Genomic DNA, 19,860 nt, shown 5'->3' on the forward strand with positions numbered 1-19,860 from the left:
GGTTGTTAACTGTTTCCCTCCACACAGTTTCCCCTGTGAAAATGCCTTACCAACTGATGTTTGTCCCAGGAAGAAAAACATATTACTGCCCATATGGTTTCCTTTCCAAGACAAAAAGCAGCTTAGAGGGGGAGTTTTGTCAGGAAAAATAGTTGTTATGAGAAAAGAATTAAGTTAACCCCTATTTAAGAGAACACCTTCTTTGTTATGAATCCCACTGCCTATTAAGATCTTCAGGCAAGGTTCATCTGAGGGTGCTGCTGGCTCGTCTGGTGGCCACTCAAAGAAGAGCCTTCTCTGTAGTTGCCCCAGAGCTGTGGAACACACTCCCTGCTGAGATTAGAGAGCTGCTCCATCCCTGTTGATCTTTGGGAAACAACTGAAGACACAACTCTTCAGCCAAGCTTTTTAGATATTTAGTGGTTTTTAGCTATTTTAGTTTGAATTTTTATGTTTTAAATTTTCTTTAATTTTTTTTTGTTTTCTTTTAATGTCGATTTAATGTTGTAAACTGCCTAGAGATTTCAGTAGTGGGCTGTATACAAATATGATAGATAGCTAAATGATAAATAATGTCATGGTTGCAATCTGGATCAGCGTCTTCTGTGGCTGTTATTACAACAAAATTCAAAAAGACAGAAATGCAATTATTCTATCTATCCATCTATCTATCATCAATCATATTTTATACTGTCTGATATGTACATCTCAGAGCCTTTGTTTTCAGACCTTAGTTTTCAAGGCTATATAGAAGAATTTGAGGATTTGAAGGTTCTTCCTAATGTCTATGCAATGTCTATGCAAGAGAGGCAAGATGTTACGCAGGCCTAGATCTGTTCCAGATATTACTAAGAGTGGTGTGAGATCATTTCATGCTTCTGCATTCTGAGATTTCACAGTAAGTTTGAAGGTGGATTTATTTGGGAGAGGTACCCAAGTTGTATGTCCTTATGCAGTTTGTCTCTCTTTTCCATTCAAGTTCCCCTTCAGATATTTTCATGAAAATCCAAAAAAGCATAAGCAGAGAGCATGTTTACATTTGCTTCATGCAACTTCTTCAAATATCAGGATCTGCTTTTGTATTCAGTCCGGGGAAATATTTCGGGATCGCTTGTTCACCCTGAACACTTTTTCTCTTTGGATTTTCCCAGGAATGACCTTAGTAAGATGACCTACACTACGATGTGCATTAAGGAATGCCTCCGCATTTATCCTCCTGTCCCTCAGGTGTATCGAGAGCTCAACAAGCCTGTTACATTTGCTGATGGAAGGACATTGCCCGAAGGTCTGCTTCATTATGTTTGGCTGCATTTCACTATCTTTTAAATTATACAAGATTTAAAACCCTGGTTCCTTGAGTTGAGGCTATGGCCAGGAGTTAGGGGTATGCATGGAACCATTTTTGGCAGTTCAGACTGAATTTGAACTGAACCGCCAGTACACAGTCCATTCTGTTCAATTGAGCCAAGTCAAACCGGTCCAAACTGCATTAGCAATAGGCACTCCAAAACCTTCCTCCTGGTTGTGCCCAGCGTCTTCTCCTCTGCTTGCCTAACCTCTTCAAACAGGAGGTCCCTCCACCTGGACAGCTGGTCAGGGTGACCACTTTGCCATTCATCCTTGGTTCACATAGGCAGGACAAAGCATGAGCTGCCAATGCACCTAAGGGGTTGCTAAGCCAATCCAAAACTCCAGTACTCAGCTGACCTGCCATGGTGATTGCCTCCCCAGGGGTCAGCAAGGTCTGGATCTCACCCATCATCTTCTCGATGAGAAGAGCAGTGGGCAAAGCCTGGCTCAGCATTGCTGTCTCAGCACACAAACTGTTCATGGCAACAAAGAATGGCTTATGTGCCAAGACAACCTCGGAAAGTAGCACCTATTCCTGTTTGGATAGGCTGCACACTGATAGGGATCAGGTGTTCAGGTAGCTGGACATCAGGTGCTCAAACTGCCTCTCTTTGAGCATCCACCTACCCTTTGTGCTCTGGTGGACAAAAGCTGCTATATTGTGGCAACTCTCCACAAGAGCAGCTGGGACAGCAGCAGGGTAGCACCTAACACCTGTAGTGGTGATGTCTCGCCTGCCTGCAGCCCCAGAAGGGCCAAGTACATCCTGCATGACCATGTTCAGAGTGTTCACCACTCAAGAGATGGATACAAACTGACCCTGCTTGGCTGTCTTAGTTATGTTGGCAGTACTGTTGGTGACCATGAACCCCTGGTAAAGGTTTGGCAACCTGGACAGCCATGCCTCTACCTGGCAATCCATGCCCACTGAAGCTTACTTTCTGGGTATTCAGTGTCCAGCACCTGCACATGCAGCACAGCACACCTGGGAGGGGCTGGCCATGGGATGGGTGGCCAAGCCACCAGGAGATGTACCCTTGCTCTCCTGCCCCACCAGTTTGCTGTGACAGACAGAAAACGGTCCAGGTGATGAGAAGAGGCTCTGGGCCACCAGACCAATTGCCTAACAACTGCAATGACTGCACAGGCAACTTCCCCTACTTGGGAGTGTCCTGCTAACCGGGGACAGACTAGGCCTATTGCTGCCAGCAAGAGCAGGGACCCCCTGGGTGATGCCGTCACAGGTGCTGCAGCATCCCCAATGATGTGAGATACTTGGGGTCCTTCCCTCTGCTGACCTGTGTCCCACAGTGGATGCAGGTAGTGTAGTGTGGGTCACTTGGCAGAGCTCAAAGTGGTCCCACAGCAGGCTGATATTGTCGAAGAACATTTTGGTGGTGGTGATTCTGAGGCTGCTGCTTTGTTCTGGGGGCCGCCACCATCGCCACCTTCTGTCTGGGGCTGAGAAGGTCCAGGAAGCAGAGGTACTTCCTGCTCCTCCTCAGTTTCAGATGGTGTGTGTGTGCGTGTGTCGCACTGCCAACGGGGATTGGGGCGGAGGGAGAGAGTGACCTGGCTGGGCTAGCAGCCAATGACACCTCTCTACTGCCATAGGAAGAAGAGTTTCTTCCCTTTCAGAGGAGGACCTCCCCCACTTCTACCTCAGCCACCATAGGTGGCTGTGCTGTGGGACCAGGCTCCTTTGGAAAATATAGCCTGTGTGCAACCATGTTAGCAAGGACAGGGATGACTCGGAGTAGGCCTCGCTCACCATTGTCCACAACGACCAGCAGCATCACCCCTCCCACTGCCTACCACTCTCTCCTGGCTGTGCTTCGCACCCTTTTGGCATCTTGGGGTTTTAAAAAAATTAAGCCATAACTCTGATGGGGGTGGGGGGAGAGAAGAAATGCTTTTAAGGCGGTATGTGCCCAGGGGTGGTCTATTTATGCTCTTTGTGCCACACAGAAGCTTGAAAAATTAAAAAAAAACCTCCAAATAAAGAAGCAGGCTTTATTGGAGGGGGGGGGGTTTCTTGCTGAGGGGACTGATCAACAATGGGGCAAGTTGAAGGGAGGGGGATGACTGTGGCATGTCTAACCCAAGCACACCCACCTGTCCTACAGTCCTACTAGTACCTAATCCCTCCCTTCCCCAAACTAGCCTCTATTTAAAGAACTCTAATAACCTGATGAAGGCTGGATTAGGGACTCTCACCTAGGGTTAGGGTTAGGGCTCTCACCAGTCTTCAGCTAGGGGCTTTCATTCCAGCGTCTTCAGCTGGAGTCTGCCAGGTGTTGCACTCAGAGACACTCTACACCAAGCAGACACTGGGGCTCATCAGCTGGGGGGAGGGGAGGTTTGCACCAGTCATGCACTCACCCACCCCCCCAAAATCAAAACAAAACAAAAACCCAGATAAGGGAAACCGTGAGAGCCTAGTAGGCTGAGCACCAGACAGAACACACCAGCCTACAAAAACCAAACATTAATCCACCAGGCTCAACAGCAAAGGTGCAGCTTGGGGCACCAAAACAAAAAGAATAAAGCACCACAACCCGTTATTAAAGCCACTGGGGACAACAAAGAAGAAGAATAAGAAATGCACCCAGTTAAAGCTACTGAGGGCTGCTGGTACAATTAAAAAAAAATTAGGGAAAAATTCTGCACTGTTATTAAAGCCACTGGGGGCTGGCTACAAGCAAGAATAAGAAATTCAATTTTTAAAATAAAATTCCAAGCTGTTCCCAGTTAAAGCCACTGGGAGCTGCTGGTACAATTAAAAAAAATAGAAAAAGAAAATAAAAGCAACTGCAAATTAAAGGATTTTTTAAAAAGAGAGACAGAACAGTCAGCATGCACTCTCCGTAGCTCTTGTTTCACTCACTGGGCCGGGCCGGGCCAGCTGGAGAGCCTAGACCACCACCAGCAATCTACTCTCAGTGCTGGTGGTGCTGCTGCTGCTACCTACTGTACCTCTGATGATCCTTCTCTTCTGAGGCACAAATGGCTCTGTCTCTGCCTCCTTTAGCAGCCCCTTAAATACATTTTATAAATCCCTCCTTTGGCCTTCCCCTCCCTGCTCCCTCCCCCAGCCAATGGGGGCACAGTTGCCCCTGACCACACTTGATTTGAATGATTACAAGCCAACCAAGAAGCAAGGAGATCTCAAACCAATCAGAAGCCAGTCCCACTAAACCAATCAGCAAGAGAAAAACAGCCTCCAAAATTGTGCTTGCCATTTGAATATATTCGAGCTCCAATTGATTTGAGTTATTTGAGCGGCAAATGCCATTTTGGAGGGCTGTTTTTCCCTTGCTGAATGGCAATTGTCAAGGGAAAAGCAGTCCTCCAAAATGGCATTCACCACTTGAATCAATTCAAGCAATTTGAGCTCAAATTGAGGCTGATTTGATTCAAACTTGGATCAGGCCAGGGATGATTTGATTTGAGTTCAAATCACTGAAATCACCCTGATTCGAGCTCTGATCGATTAAACTCGCATCGATTTGTACATCTCTAGCTGTAATTACTATGCAATCAATTCAGATTAAATAAAAAGTACATTGTGATGTAATGGCAGCTGCACAATATTTTAAGCTGGGGTTCTTAAACTAAGGTCTCCAAAGGTTGGACTACAACTCCCAAAGAAGAAATTGAGCATACTGGGATCTATATATCACAATAATATAACAAGAAAGACCCATAGTAAAGTACATGTGTGTATTTATTTAATAAGACCAGGGTTTCCCAACCTGTGACACTCCAGATGTCCCTGGACTCCAACTCCCATCACCCCCAGCTTGTAGCTGGGGATTATGGAAGTTGTAGTTCAGCAATATCTGGAGTACAACAGGTTGTGATCCCTTGAATAAGACCAATTAAACAAGGTGCCTACATATAATTATAATCAACAAGATTAAAAAATACTATATCTTTTCAAGAGCAAAAAGTCCATACATCCACCAAATCTACAATGGTGACTTGGTGACCTCCATTTCAACAAAATATCTTTTTCAATTGGATGAGTATTCCAAATTCAGAAGTTGTTCCAATTTTGTTGTTGTTGTTTCCTTATGAAAAAAATCCTCTTCTGGAAATCTAGAAGAATGCTTGTAATTCATCAGTCCTCCACAGAAATGATATAAAAAACAGAATTTCCAGAGAGCTTAAATACATAATAAAACTCTAAAATTGCTAAAAAGCCCCTTACTAAAGCACCAAGTTTAGCTTCCGATATCATACATTTGGAGGTTTAGAACTCGCATGTATTTTACTATGGATCTTTCTTGTAGGACTGCAACTCCCATCATGCCTAAATTGCCAAAGACTGATGGAAGTTGTAGTCTAACAACATCTGGGAACCCATTTCAGAACCCCTGTTTTAAGCCATTCATTATCAAGACTTTTGCAAACCCATCAGTGAACACATATATGTTAGGGCTTTCTCTTCAATTTACTAATGAGATCTTCCCCCCTCTCAATCCTCAACAGGTGGCTTAGTATCCCTGAATATTTATGCTCTTCATAAAAATGCGGATGTGTGGAAGGATCCTGAGGTATTTCCCCTCTGAAGAGAAGTCTATAGTTTTATTTGGGAGTAAGAATAACAAAAGCAATACATGCTAGTCATGGGGAGGGGCTATTAATGGGACCAGAGGGGAGATCTATTTCCTGATCACTGGAAGTTTTCACTCATATCCTCTGAGATTTCACCAGGCACTGCCCAGATATTTCCAAGCCCATTTTCAACGCCTTTGAGTGCAGGATATTGGCAGTAAAAAGCACTGCTCTTATATTTCTTTTTAAGATTGTGAGCCATTTTATTTATTTATTTATATCTATTTAAACCAATTTGGGAACTTTTGTTGAAAAGTGGTATATAAATATTCATTGTAATATGCATATGACCACAATATATTTTATTTATTTATTTATCTATTTATCTATCTATCAAATTTGTACACCGCCCCAAACTTTCATCTCTGGGCGGTTAACAATAACATACTGTACAAGTTAAAACATACATAATACTTTAAAAACAATTTAAACAATTTAAAAGTCAAAACAGATTAAAACCTAAAAATTGAAAAAAGCTGAAAAAGCTTAGGTGAAGAGGTGGGTTTTCAAATGCTTTTTAAAAATTGCCAGGATGTATTGTTAACAGCATTCTGTGAGGGAGGGAGGGCCACCCCCATTTACAGTGGCCATGGGCAGGGAAAGATTTAGTCCAGTTGCAGGGATAGTGAAAGGAAAGTAGGCAAATTAGTTCTTACTAGAACAACTTGTTCTCTTTCAGGTGTTTGATCCCCTTAGGTTTTCACCAGAGAATTCAGCTCATCGACATCCCTATGCATTTTTACCCTTTGCTGCTGGACCCAGGTAACATAGTTATGTAAATAATTTAATGGATGATTGCAGGGGCAAAAGTTGAAACACAAAGTGAACCTTGAACTTTATAGTATATAAGTACATTTCAAGCCTAGTATTGTCAATTGCTGCTAGTCTTTGCCCTTTACTCTTGATGCGTATCTATGGCATGGGCCTCCTTCTTCAGGAGATAAAGTTTATTCTCTCTTGAAGAATATTGAGCAGCAGACAAAGCCTTTCTATCAGAGAGAAGTTAGCTTTCCCCCTCACTTCTAGAATGAAGTGCTGTATGTATGTATTTACGGGGGCCTTAGAACAAATGCATATGTCCACTCCTAGAGCTTTGGTAATGTCCCCCCTCTCATATACTGAAAATATCTGCATTAAAGTAGTTAATGGAACACAACACAGCAGTTTTAGTATGCTACTTCATGATGGTTTGCTAAATCAGGGTAGAGCTCAGAATTTGAATTTAGGAGGATTCTTAATACTTGTTTTAATAATAATTTTTAAAAAACATACAGACCCTGGCATGAAGTATCTGGTATGAAGTCCTCTGCATGCCAGATACAAGGAGCACTAGGAAATACAGTTTTCCCAGTGCTATTGACCTAGAAAGAGGTGGGGGAGGTAGCTTTCTCTTCTCTTGCTTTGCTGTTCCTGTTCATAGAGCAGCACCCCTACTTTATATGTCAACAGGGAAACACACTTTTAACATATTGTAGAACTTCCTCCTCAGGCACATTTATCAGCCCCTGCCCCACTGGCCATCTTCAGATGAGTACTGAAGATGTTTTTGTGCCTAGCTTATAGTTACTGCCTGCTGGTTCAAATTCAGGTTTTGTGCCATTTCTAATGCACTTGACTCTGCTGCTTAATTGTTTTATTGTGTTTCTTGATCTTTATTCCTAATTTCATTGTTCTTTTCAGTGTGTCTTCTGGTCTTCTGTTTTCTAACACTTGGTTGGATTTTTATTTTTAAAAGCATTATTAAAACAATGAAATAAATAACATATTCATGTTGTTATCCTCTCTAATAAAAGCCTTGGAGTCCGTCCGTGGACACCAAGGCGTGTGTCTGTGCCTCCCTCAGCTGTTCTGGGCATGCGCAGAGCGGATGCCCAGAACAGGCCGAGGCAGAAACGGACACAGGGACCAGGCAGCCATCTTGGTTGCTTTGCCCGGCCGCGGAAAGGCCAGAAGCGGCCACCGCGAAGCCGGGGAAGAGGCAGCAGGGGAAATTGACCGAGGCAGTGGCAGAGCCGCCGCCTCGTCCAGAGGAGAGAGGCCAGAAGGGAGAGACGGAGACCGGCCTGGGGAGACGGAGACCGGGGACAGAGCGGAGGCCGGCATGGAGGCGACTGCGAAGGGCCCGGCCCGGCCACGGAGGCCAGCAGCGGCCCGTCTGGAGACCGCCCGGCTGGTGACTGGGTCTCTGGAGAAAGGGCAGGGAGGGAGGGAAAGATGGAGGAGGGAGCCCGCCAGATGGGCGGGAAAGGAAGGCGAGCGGCAGAACTCTCCCCTACTAGCGCCTGTTATTTAAACGGGCTTGAAAACACTTGTGAAATAAATAACATAGCATAGGCATGCCTACCCTGCTCATCTGGTTTAGCCTGAAATCCCCAGAAGCCGTGATCTAGAATCCTGCTCTAAAATCCAACTTCTGCACACTCTCTGGATAACAGTTCCTATTGCTGTTCTCTCACCCTGAATGCTCCAGAATGTGTCACTTCTGCTGTTGCACCTTCCCATTCTTTTCAAATTCTGCAACACCCTTCTCCCCTATAAGTGTAGGCAAAGGGAAAGTTTGAGGAGCAACTCCTCACTTTGATTTTCAGGTGAAGAGGAAATACACTTGGTGGGTGGGAATGTGTTTTGGAGATTAAAGATATGGATTATTAAGTCTGATGAGGGGGAAGTTCCATAAAATGAGGGGTAGCTCCTCAAATGTTTGAGGGAGGACCTGCTCCCCTGCTCTCTGTCCTCCCCCAATTTGCAACTGGAATAAGTGAGGAAAGTCAAGCAATTGGGTATGAATTGGTCTAATTTGCAGAAACCATTCAGTGTCAGGGTTTTGTTCACATTTCAGCTTGAATTTTTCATCTTCCTCAGGAACTGCATTGGGCAACAGTTTGCCTTGATGGAGCTGAAGTTGGCTGTTGCATTGACGCTGCAGCGTTTTCACGTTTCCCCAGATCCTGCTAATCCCCCTTTGGAAAAACCTCAACTTGTCATGCGCTCGTGGACGGGGATCCATTTGTATATAAAGAAACTTGTCTAAAGGCTTCTGTGAATCAGTCAGGATAACCATTCATTTAGGGAAGCTAAAAGCATGCAGACAACTGGACCTTGTAATCATAAACCTTGTGGGGAAACGAGTAATTATATTTTTTAGTGAGAGTGAGAGGAAGGCATGTGTGGGGTAGACATGTGCCATGGCTTCTGCACACACTGCTTTATCAGCGGGATATAAATGTCATGATGCTTAGAATTTGTTCTTAATGCATTTGAGGTTGAAAATGTTAACAGCTTCAAAGTAAAGGAAATAAAGATACATTTAGCAGACAGCTCAGTGCAGCTGAATGCGAAACTGAATGTAGGGAAAGTTTCCTCAAGGAAGATAAATCAATAAGTTTCCTCAAGGAAATTTTCCTCAAAGAAGATATACCAGTTAGTATGCAGACGGCAGGTCTTGCTTTCTTCCATGTAAGTCCTTATCTCTGGAATTGCCATCCTTGGTTCAGGGTTGGTTGGAAACTTGGTTGGAAAGTTTCCTCAAGGACGATTTATGAATTAATAAGTTTCCTCAAGGAAGATATATCAATTGATGGCAGCTCTTGCTTTCTTCCACGCAAGTCCTTCCTTTTCTATGGAATTTCCATCCTTGGTTCACCCACTTCTTACGGAGAATCCAGATGATGTCACTTTCAAATAATTGCAATCCAGTGATTTTTTGTGTTACTTCCCCATGTTTGTTCAGATCTCATTTGTAGCTTTTAAAACAAAACAATAAAACAATAAAAATAAAATATAATTGCCGCACCACTCTGTCCAGTGTGGATGGGTGAAACTGCTGAGGGCTTGGGGTCTTTTAAATAAAAGCTTCCTGTTTGCTGTCCTGCCTATTTTATAGCTTCCTGTTGAATAGCTTCCTAAATGCCCCATGAAATTTCTCTTAATTGTCCCAATGACAGCTTCTATTTCTGCAGAGGCGGGAGAGATTTTAATTTCTGGCTTAGCATAATTATTTTCATTTCACTTCCTATAGCAAAATAGCAGTTTATGTGGACCTTGCTATATGTGGGTCCACCATCTGTGGATTCGCATATCCATGGTCAGGTGGTTGACACCTGACCTCGGCATACAAGTAATAAAACCAACCCACAGGGGGTTAATTCTGTATATCCATGGGTCAGAGGCAACTGGAAATGAGTGCAGAAGTCATTTCTGGCTGCCATTTTGTGAAACAGAGCAAAGTTGTGGCTCATTTACTTGAAAAATCCTGCAAAAAATAGCAGAAAAATGCCCCCAAGGACTATTTCTGACTTCTGGGGGACATTGCTGGGTTGCTGGAGGCCCACAGAGCAGGTAGGGCACTTTATTTTGCCCTTTAAAACCTTTTCCCCATTTTTGGGCAATTTTGTTCTGCTAAGAACGAATCTGCCTACTCTCCTTTCACTATAATCTTAATTACCATCCCCACAAGTTAGCCCTGTTGTGCCTCAAATGTCCGCACATTTGCCATCTTGAATTAGGGTGGGTGACATCATCACAAACTTTGACCATGAGCCATCCCTATGTGTCCCTATACCTTTAGCAAATTTGGTTCAAAGTTAGCCCACTTGTGCCTCAAATGTCCATGCATCCATCATCTTGAATCAGTGTGGATGACATAAGCACAAATGATGCATTTGAGGTGTCCCTATGTGTCCCTACACCTGTAGCAAATTTGGTTCAAATCAGGCTATCCACAAGTTAGCCCACTTGTGCCTCAAACATTCACATGATTGCCATCTTGAATCAGAGTGAATGACATCATCACAAACTATGCCATTGAGTCATACTTATGTGTCCCTACAGCTGTACCAAATTTGGTTCAAATAAGTTAGGTGGTTCACAAGTTAGTCCACTTGCACCTCAAAAGTTTATACATCTGCCATCTTGAATTGGGTTGGATGACATCATCACAAACTATGCCATTGAGGTGTCCCCATGTGTCCCTACAACTGTACCCAATTTGGTTCATTTTGGTCCAGGCATTGCGAAGTTGATAGTGGGGGCACACACACAGAGACACATGGACACACACACAGAATGTCAAATGATCTCATAAGCTTACTTTCCTTAAGGGAAGTAGGCTAAAAAATGAAAAGCAAAGGGGAGAAATAATGCTAAGAGGCCTTAAATGGAAGCAGTGGCAGTTCAAGGTGACTGTGTGTCTGAGGCAAGACTGTCAAATGCCACTCCCGCTTGTGTGCACCCTCCTCCCCTTCTTCCTCCCTTTTAAAAGTTAGGGGGCAAAAGGGCATCATGCCAACTTGTGAGTGCTCCAGTAACCTGCTGCTTGAGGTGACCACCTCGTCTCATGGAAGGGCACCCCTGGTGGGCAGGGCTGATGGTGGTTTGATTCACATGCTCACTTCCTCCCAACAACATCTTCATATTTCAGAGACATCCTGCAATAAAACCGAGTCACAGCAATGTCCTCCAGAACCAGACATTCTTAAGGAGCAGTAGATTGTAAAACGTAAAGATTAACTGCTTCACCACATGGAGCTATGAGCCTTTAGACAGGAAAATTAATATGCTGATGTGATGTACACATCAGAGAAGCCTAGAACATCTGTCATGTGGTTATGAAAAGAAAGAGAAGGGTGAGTGGTAGGGGTGTGCATAAAACCGGTATGCCCGCTTGGCTTGAGCCCAAACCAGACACGAATTGGACAGGGCAGGTTTGGTTTTGTGCATACCTGAACAACCCCCAGTTTGGTTCTAGTTTGAGGGTTCTACCTTTAAATTTTTCTTTTACCGAAACTTACCACCTCTGGAGGTACTGTCCTGGCCATGGGGTGGTGGGGTGGTGGTGGCCTCTGAAGGCTCCCTCTCCCCCCAATAGCCTCCCCTGGTGTCATTACAGCCTGGTTCAGACAGTTTTCAGGACGTTCTGGACCTCTGTTTAGTTGTGGCTATTTTGGAGGCCGCTGTGCATGTGCAATGGGTCTCTGCATGGCTAGGTGACCTGGCCTTGCGGAGGCCCATTGTGCATGTGTGGCAGCCTCCAAAATGGCCACCACAATTACACAGAGGCCTGGAATGGGCCGGAATGACACCAGGGAAGGTTAGCAGTGAGGGAGGGAGAACCTCTGGAGACCTCCCTATGGCTGTTGCAGCACCCCTGGAGATGGTCATTTAAAGTTTAAAAAACATTTTATTTAAAAAAAAGGTAGAACCCCCAAACTGGCCAGGGGTGTTTGGTTTGAGAGCAAGCTAAACAGGGGCAGGTTTGGTTCGAGGCCAGCTTGTTGTTGAGCCCTCAAACTGGGCGTGTTTGACGTTGAGCTGGTTCGAATTTGAATCTATTTGCACACCCTAGTGGGTAGCTTTCCCATTAAGAGAGAATGGATCTGGATAACAAGTAATATATAGCAAGTAATAAAACATTAAGCAATACAGAGAAATGAGGTCTAGGGAGCAATTGAGAAGAACTGGGAGAAAGTTAAGTTAGCACCAGCACTTTCTCCATATGTGCATTTATCTTCAATTTTGTGAGGCAAGGAAGAATGGAAACTTTGATATTTGGACAAAACATCAATATTTAAGGGTGAGTGATTTTCAGGTATGGGGAAATCAAGGATCATGTTTTTTTCTGATCTTTCAGTACGAATAAATGGCAAGTTGTCTTTTAAAAATGGCAAGGAACTCTAACATGTATAGACCATGAACTGACTTTGAAAATCCACCTAAGAGTGGTCAGAAAGGTTTGTTATCAAAGATATATCAAATACTCTCTAAATTCCAGGAAGCTGAAAGTGGTATAAAAATAGATGGGGCAAGATGTCATCGGTTAATATGATGGGAACAATGGGACCTCATCTGTGTAGGAAAGGACTGTTATCATGCTTGCTCAAATGTGTATATCCTATACACATGTGCACTTATGCTTTGAGAATGAGGGAATTGCTCATAACCAAGTTTACCAGTGTGAAATAACATATGAATCACAGTTCAGACAGTGCTTTGAGACATTAGAGTACTCCAAAGAGCAAACAAACTCAGAGTTAAAGACTTTTGAAAATAAAGAAATAACGTTTATTTGTTACAGAGCAAAGCCACTATGTGAAAATATGGTATTTGGCAACCTTGGTAATACAGGGAGTGAAGGCACCTGCAAAACACACACACACACACAAGATATAACCTAAAGACAGAGATTTCAGCTCAGGACCATGCTACCACACTCCCATATAAGAAATCTCATACACACACGTCTAAAAGCAAAGTGTATAACTTGCTAGCAGTGGGATTTTTAAAAGATAAGCATTAATAGAACATAGGTAGGCTATTAGCCTGGCATGTGCATCGCTATCAGGCTTCAGGAGGAACAGTATGACCTTCGAACTGTGACTTCAGCTCTTTGTGAAAGGTCAAGTAGTCCTATTTTCTGCATAAAGTCAAGGTTCATGAGTTCTGTTTCATTAGCAAACGGCCTAAGTTCACAACTTTCAGCTCAGGAAATAATACACTCACCACAGACGCTATGCTCATCTGCATCAAAAGCCCACACATTTATGTACATAGTTGACGTACACATATCAGGTGAAATGAAAGGTTAAGGAATAAGGGTTCCAGGCAATCAGTATTCAGATAAACAAATAAAGGTTAAGGGTAATGTGTTCTAAGGGTTTCATTGTGGGGAAATGGGTATAAGAACGGTGAAGTAAGAATGGGAGGGGTTACCAGTAGGGATGTGCACGAACCTTTTCAGAGGTCATTTTCCAAACCTCCAAACTTGTCCGGAAGTCTGGCATTTGGACTGTTTCGGCGGCGGCGGGTGGGGTGGGGTGTGACCTTTAAGGGACTGGGAAGGTGCTCTTTCCCCTACCATATTTCCCCCACTGGTGCTGTCTCCAAAACTGCTGGTGTGGGGCAGCAGCATACCTCCTTGCCGCCCCGGTCAGTGTCAAATCAGAAGTGCCCAAAGTGCTTAACTAGCAATCAAAGACACTCAACCATACCCTGGATTCAGCCTTCGGGATGGCTGCTTCTATGTGGAGGACTACATTGGGTACGTATCTAGAAACTTGAAAAATGTTTCTCAAAATTTTGTTTGCACTGCCTCTAGTGCAGGGAGGTTAAGATATGGACACTGGGGGTGTCTTAGGAGGAGCTGCAAAGACAGGAAGGTTCTAGAATTAGATGACATAATAAATCTTTAGGTAAGATCAGAAGGTCTCTCCCACATTGTCTAATTTGGCTGTCAGCTATCAGAATCCGGAGAATCTATAAGCATTCCCTAGGGAGGGAGCAGCAGCGAGGGAGGCTGGCGGGACCGGGATCAGCAAAAAGGAGTGGGGAACAAACAGAGGCAGAAGAAGAAGTGAGGCCAACAGAGGAAGTAGGGAAGGATTCAAAGGCAAGGAAACAGGAAGAAAGGCGGCAAGAGAAGGTACTCACTTTCTCGGTATTCAGTGTCCAGCACCTGCACATGCAGCACAGCACACCTGGGAGGAGCTGGCCATGGGATGGGTGGCCATGCCACCAAGAGATGTCCCCTTGCTCTCCTGCCCCACCAGTGTGCTGTGACAGAAAATGGTCCAGGTGATGAAAAGAGGCTCTGGGCCACCAGACCAATTGCCCAACAACTGCAATGACTGCACAGGCAACTTCCCCTACTTGGGAGTGTCCTGCTAACCGGGGACAGACCAGGCCTATTGCTGCCAGGGACCCCCTGGGTGATGCCGTCACAGGTGCTGCAGCATCCCCAATGATGTGAGATACTTGGGGTCCTTCCCTCTGCTGACCTGTGTCCCACAGTGGATGCAGGTAGTGTAGTGTGGGTCACCATGGCAGAGCTCAAAGTGGTCCCATAGCAGGCTGATATTGGTCGAAGAACATTTTGGTGGTGGTGATTCTGAGGCTGCTGCTTTGTTCTGGGGGCCGCCGCCATCGCCACCTTCTGTCTGGGGCTGAGAAGGTCCAGGAAGCAGAGGTACTTCCTGCTCCTCCTCATTTTCAGATGGTGTGTGTGCGTGCGTGTGTCGCACTGCCAACGGGGATTGGGGCGGAGGGAGAGAGTGACCTGGCTGGGCTAGCAGCCAATGACACCTCTCTACTGCCATAGGAAGAAGAGTTTCTTCCCTTTCAGAGGAGGACCTCCCTCACTTCTACCTCAGCCACCATAGGTGGCTGTGCTGTGGGACCAGGCTCCTTTGGAAAATATAGCCTGTGTGCAACCATGTTAGCAAGGACAGGGATGACTCGGAGTAGGCCTCGCTCACCATTGTCCACAACGACCAGCAGCATCACCCCTCCCACTGCCTACCACTCTCTCCTGGCTGTGCTTTGCACCCTTTTGGCATCTTAGGGTTTAAAAAAAATTAAGCCATAAAACTGATGGGGGTGGGGGGAGAGAAGAAATGCTTTTAAGGCGGTATGTGCCCAGGGGTGGTCTATTTATGCTCTTTGTGCCACACAGAAGCTTGAAAAATTAAAAAACTTCTCCAAATAAAGAAGCAGGCTTTATTGGAGAGGGGGGGTTTCTTGCTGAGGGGACTGATCAACAATGGGGCAAGTTGAAGGGAGGGGGATGACTGTGGCATGTCTAACCCAAGCCCACCCTCCTGTCCTACAGTCCTACTAGTACCTAATCCCTCCCTTCCCCAAACTAAGCTCTATTTAAAGAACTCTAATAACCCGATGAAGGCTGGGTTAGGGACTCTCACCTAGGGTTAGGGTTAGGGCTCTCACCAGTCTTCAGCTAGGGGCTTTCATTCCAGCGTCTTCAGCTGGAGTCTGCCAGGTGTTGCACTCAGAGACACTCTACACCAAGCAGACACTGGGGCTCATCAGCTGGGGGGAGGGGAGGTTTGCACCAGTCATGCACTCACCCACCCCCAAAAAATCAAAACAAAAACCCAGAAAAGGGAAACTGTGAGGCCAGCTTGTTGTTGAGACCTCAAACTGGGCGTGTTTGACGTTGAGCTGGTTCGAATTTGAATCTGTTTGCACACCCTAGTGGGTGGCTTTCCCATTAAGAGAGAATGGATCTGGATAACAAGTAATATATAGCAAGTAATAAAACATTAAGCAATACAGAGAAATGTGGTCTAGGGAGCAATTGAGAAGAACTGTGAGAAAATTAAGTTAGCACCAGCACTTTCTCCATATGTGCATTTATCTTCAATTTTGTGAGGCAAGGAAGAATGGAAACTTTGATATTTGGATAAAACATCAATATTTAAGGGTGAGTGATTTTCAAGTATGGGAAAATCAAGGATCATGTTTTTTTCTGATCTTTCAGTACGAATAAATGGCAAGTTGTCTTTTAAAAATGGCAAGGAACTCTAACATGTATAGACCATGAACTGACTTTGAAAATCCACCTAAGAGTGGTCAGAAAGGGTTTGTTATCAAAGATATATCAAATACTCTCTAAATTCCAGGAAGCTGAAAGTGGTATAAAAATAGATGGGGCAAGATGTCATCGGTTAATATGATGGGAACAATGGGACCTCATCTGTGTAGGAAAGGACTGTTATCATGCTTGCTCAAATGTGTATATCCTATACACATGTGCACTTATGCTTTGAGAATGAGGGAATTGCTCATAACCAAGTTTACCAGTGTGAAATAACATATGAATCACAGTTCAGACAGTGCTTTGAGACATTAGAGTACTCCAAAGGGCAAACAAACTCAGAGTTAAAGACTTTTGAAAATAAAGAAATAACGTTTATTTGTTACAGAGCAAAGCCACTATGTGAAAATATGGTATTTGGCAACCTTGGTAATACAGGGAGTGAAGGCACCTGCAAAACACACACACACACACAAGATATAACCTAAAGACAGAGATTTCAGCTCAGGACCATGCTACCACACTCCCATATAAGAAGTCTCACACACACGTCTAAAAGCAAAGTGTATAACTTGCTAGCAGTGGGATTTTTAAAAGATAAGCATTAATAGAACATAGGTAGGCTATTAGCCTGGCATGTGCATCGCTATCAGGCTTCAGGAGGAACAGTATGACCTTCGAACTGTGACTTCAGCTCTTTGTGAAAGGTCAAGTAGTCCTATTTTCTGCATAAAGTCAGGGTTCATGAGTTCTGTTTCATTAGCAAAATACCTAAGTTCACAACTTTCAGCTCAGGAAATATTAAACTCACCACAGAAGCTATGCTCATCTGCATCAAAAACCCACACATTTATGTACATAGTTGACGTACACATATTAGGTGAAATGAAAGTTAAGGAATAAGGGTTCCAGGCAATCAGTATTCAGATAAACAAATAAAGGTTAAGGGTAATGTGTTCTAAGGGTTTCATTGTGGGGAAATGGGTATAAGAATGGTGAAGTAAGAATGGGAGGGGTCAGGGGCATAACGATGGGGGGGCAGGGAGGGCATGTGCCCTGGGCGCCACTTGGTAGGGGGTGCCAAAAAGTGCCCCCGCCGATCCCCTTCCTTTCCCGAATTTTTTTTTGTTTGAATCAATTGCCGCCGCCGCCGCCCGCCCCACAGACCTCAGGGCTCACTCCTCGCCCCGCCCCACCCCACCCCACCCCCGAGTCACGCATGCGTGTCCCAGCTCGCTTCCTGCACGTTGAATTTGTCTGGCGTCTGAGAGCGTTTGTGTTGCTGCTGCTGGCTGGGGCTGTGTGTGCGCAGTGTCCGCAGTGTGTCTTTGTGTCCGCAGCAGCCCCAGATTCGGCGGCTTCTCTCCCTCCTTCTCCTCCTCCTCCCCATCCTCCGTCCGCCCCTCCGAAGCAACAGCCACCGCAGGAGCAGCAGAGCCGAATTCCTGCGTAGCGAGGCGAGCCTCTTACTGGAGAAGCCAGCTTTCCTCTCGACGCCCCTCGGCTGCTGCTGCTGGCTCAGCTACCCCTCAGCAGGTGAGCGAGAACTTCCTGCGCGCTGGGGTGGGTGAGAGGGCTCTCTGGCAACCTTTTCTCCCGATCCGAGGGTCAAGTAACTTATTTCCTCCGCGCAACTGGCTCCTACATTTTGTCAGCTTCTTGATGGCGCAACACCAATGCCTGCCTTGCCACCCCGAGCAAAGTTTCCCGCCACCGGTTCGCCGGCCGGCTTTAAACCACAGATCCCAGCAAGGGTTGCCCCTCCCCGTTCTCCCTTGCCACGGGGCAGCGCCTAGTGAGAGCTTTCGATTTCCATGGTTTGTGCACTGGGCAAGCAAGAATGTGTTGCCGGTAACTTAAGGCTGCAATATTGGGTTTACTCATTTGGGAGCCCGTCCTGCTGAAGTCAGTGGGACTGACTCCTGAATAAACGTGCACAAGGGTGAGCCGCTGGTCTGCAAGAGTATGTAGCACGACCTTTTCTAATTGCTTGATGTGTCTTGCTTTCTTTGCTTGCAATCCCGTAACTCAGAATTTGGCTTTTAAAAAGCCAGTCTGGGAGCCACGGCTCAGATTAGAATAAACGCGTTTAATTCAAAGTAAGTGATTTTATGGCGATTCACTATGATCAGTCGAACTTCACTTCTAGAAACATGATTGTATCATTGGCTCACTTAACGGAATCTTTTGAGTAAAACGATTTGCTTTTTCTGGGAGGCAGTGATGAAACGAAGCTGATGTTGTGTGGTACTGATGAGGAAGGTTGACGCTTATCATGTTGATTTGAAACTAATAGGGACATGGCGGGGGGCGGGGGGGGATTTCCTAAGGAAGTTCACCTCCGCGTTTCTGCATAAGAAGTCAGGTCAGCGCTCAACCACTGGAAATCGTCTGATGGTTTTTGAAGCACATCTGTACACAAATTTAATTAGAACTTTACTTTTGTGGTTACAGTAGCCACACTGCTGATGCTGATCCATATTTACCCAGAAGTGAGCCCCATGATGAAGGCTACAATATTATGCAGACTTGCCTAGGAATTACTTCTGAGGAAACATGTTTAGAATTGGACTGCATATTCCATGGAGTTCATTCCTCTGTATGTGTGCTTGTTTGTGAGTCTTATTTCTATTACCCCAACCTTTGGAGAAGTGCATGATCCTTTTGATTTCACTGGGACTTAATTATTCCGAGATATGTGTGCATAGCCTCACAGTGGAAGAAGAAAGTCCCATTGAACTCAGTGAGGCTTACTTTTGAGTAGACATGCATAGGATAGAACTCATCTCCTAGTTAACTCGGTGAACTTTAAATTTTCCTGCAAGAAATTATGTTAAGGAGTCAGTAATAAGGCAAGTTGAAAAAGCAGACCAAAATCAAAAGTGGAATTGCTAAAATTTGCTAATATGTTTACCTGAATCAAAGAGGACTCTGAATTTAAGATGACCCCTTAAAAAGTATAGGTTAAGTACAGGTTATAGCCACATTTACTCAAAAGGAACAGGACTTTGAATTTAAGATGACCTCCTGCTTTCTAATATCAAAAAACTTTGGGGAGGAAACTAGTCTTGCATTCAGGTAAATACAGTATTGTGTATTCCTTTTTCTTTAAGGCTCAAAACCTAAACACACTTGGAGAAAACCCCATTAAACACAGTGGCTGATATCCTGATATTACTCAATAGAATTCAGGTGTTAAAGGTCTACTAAATTTAATAAGACTTCATCTGCAGAGAGCACCGTCTGCCATCCCTCCTCAAACAACGGCCCGCTGAATCTCAAGCTGCGAAAGAAGGGTTCCGCTTTGCAGGTGGGGGAGAATTCCGAAACTCCTGTTCTTTTCAGCGTCGCTGTTAAATTTAGTGTGTGCGTTTTGGAAAATAACGTAGGGAAAAAGCATAGTTGTTTTTTTAAAAAAGGTGGTCTTGGAAGAAGAATAGGGGGCGAGAGGAGTGATTATCAGATGTTGGGTGGGGGTGGGGGGCGCAATTTCAGTGCTTGCCCTGGGCGCCGTTTTCCCTAGTTACGCCTCTGGGAGGGGTTACCAGTAGGGATGTGCACGA

At 44.9% G+C, this 19,860-nt stretch overlaps 1 protein-coding gene across 2 annotated transcripts in view; it reads left to right on the forward strand.

The window, feature by feature from the left end:
* LOC128324191 (cytochrome P450 4B1-like) overlaps window positions 1-9,762 on the forward strand; it is a 31,703-nt gene extending 21,941 nt beyond the window's left edge. For both annotated transcript variants that reach the window (XM_053248409.1, XM_053248410.1), the window contains exons 9-12: window positions 1,152-1,285; window positions 5,845-5,909; window positions 6,650-6,732; window positions 8,833-9,762. In XM_053248409.1, coding sequence (XP_053104384.1) covers window positions 1,152-1,285; window positions 5,845-5,909; window positions 6,650-6,732; window positions 8,833-9,001 — 451 coding nt within the window. In that variant the 3' untranslated portion in view covers window positions 9,002-9,762. The remainder of the gene's footprint in view (window positions 1-1,151; window positions 1,286-5,844; window positions 5,910-6,649; window positions 6,733-8,832) is intronic.
* The last annotated feature ends 10,098 nt before the right edge of the window (window positions 9,763-19,860 follow it).

Source organism: Hemicordylus capensis, chromosome 4, assembly GCF_027244095.1.
Source record: "Hemicordylus capensis ecotype Gifberg chromosome 4, rHemCap1.1.pri, whole genome shotgun sequence".
NCBI classification, from domain to species: Eukaryota; Metazoa; Chordata; class Lepidosauria; order Squamata; family Cordylidae; genus Hemicordylus; species Hemicordylus capensis.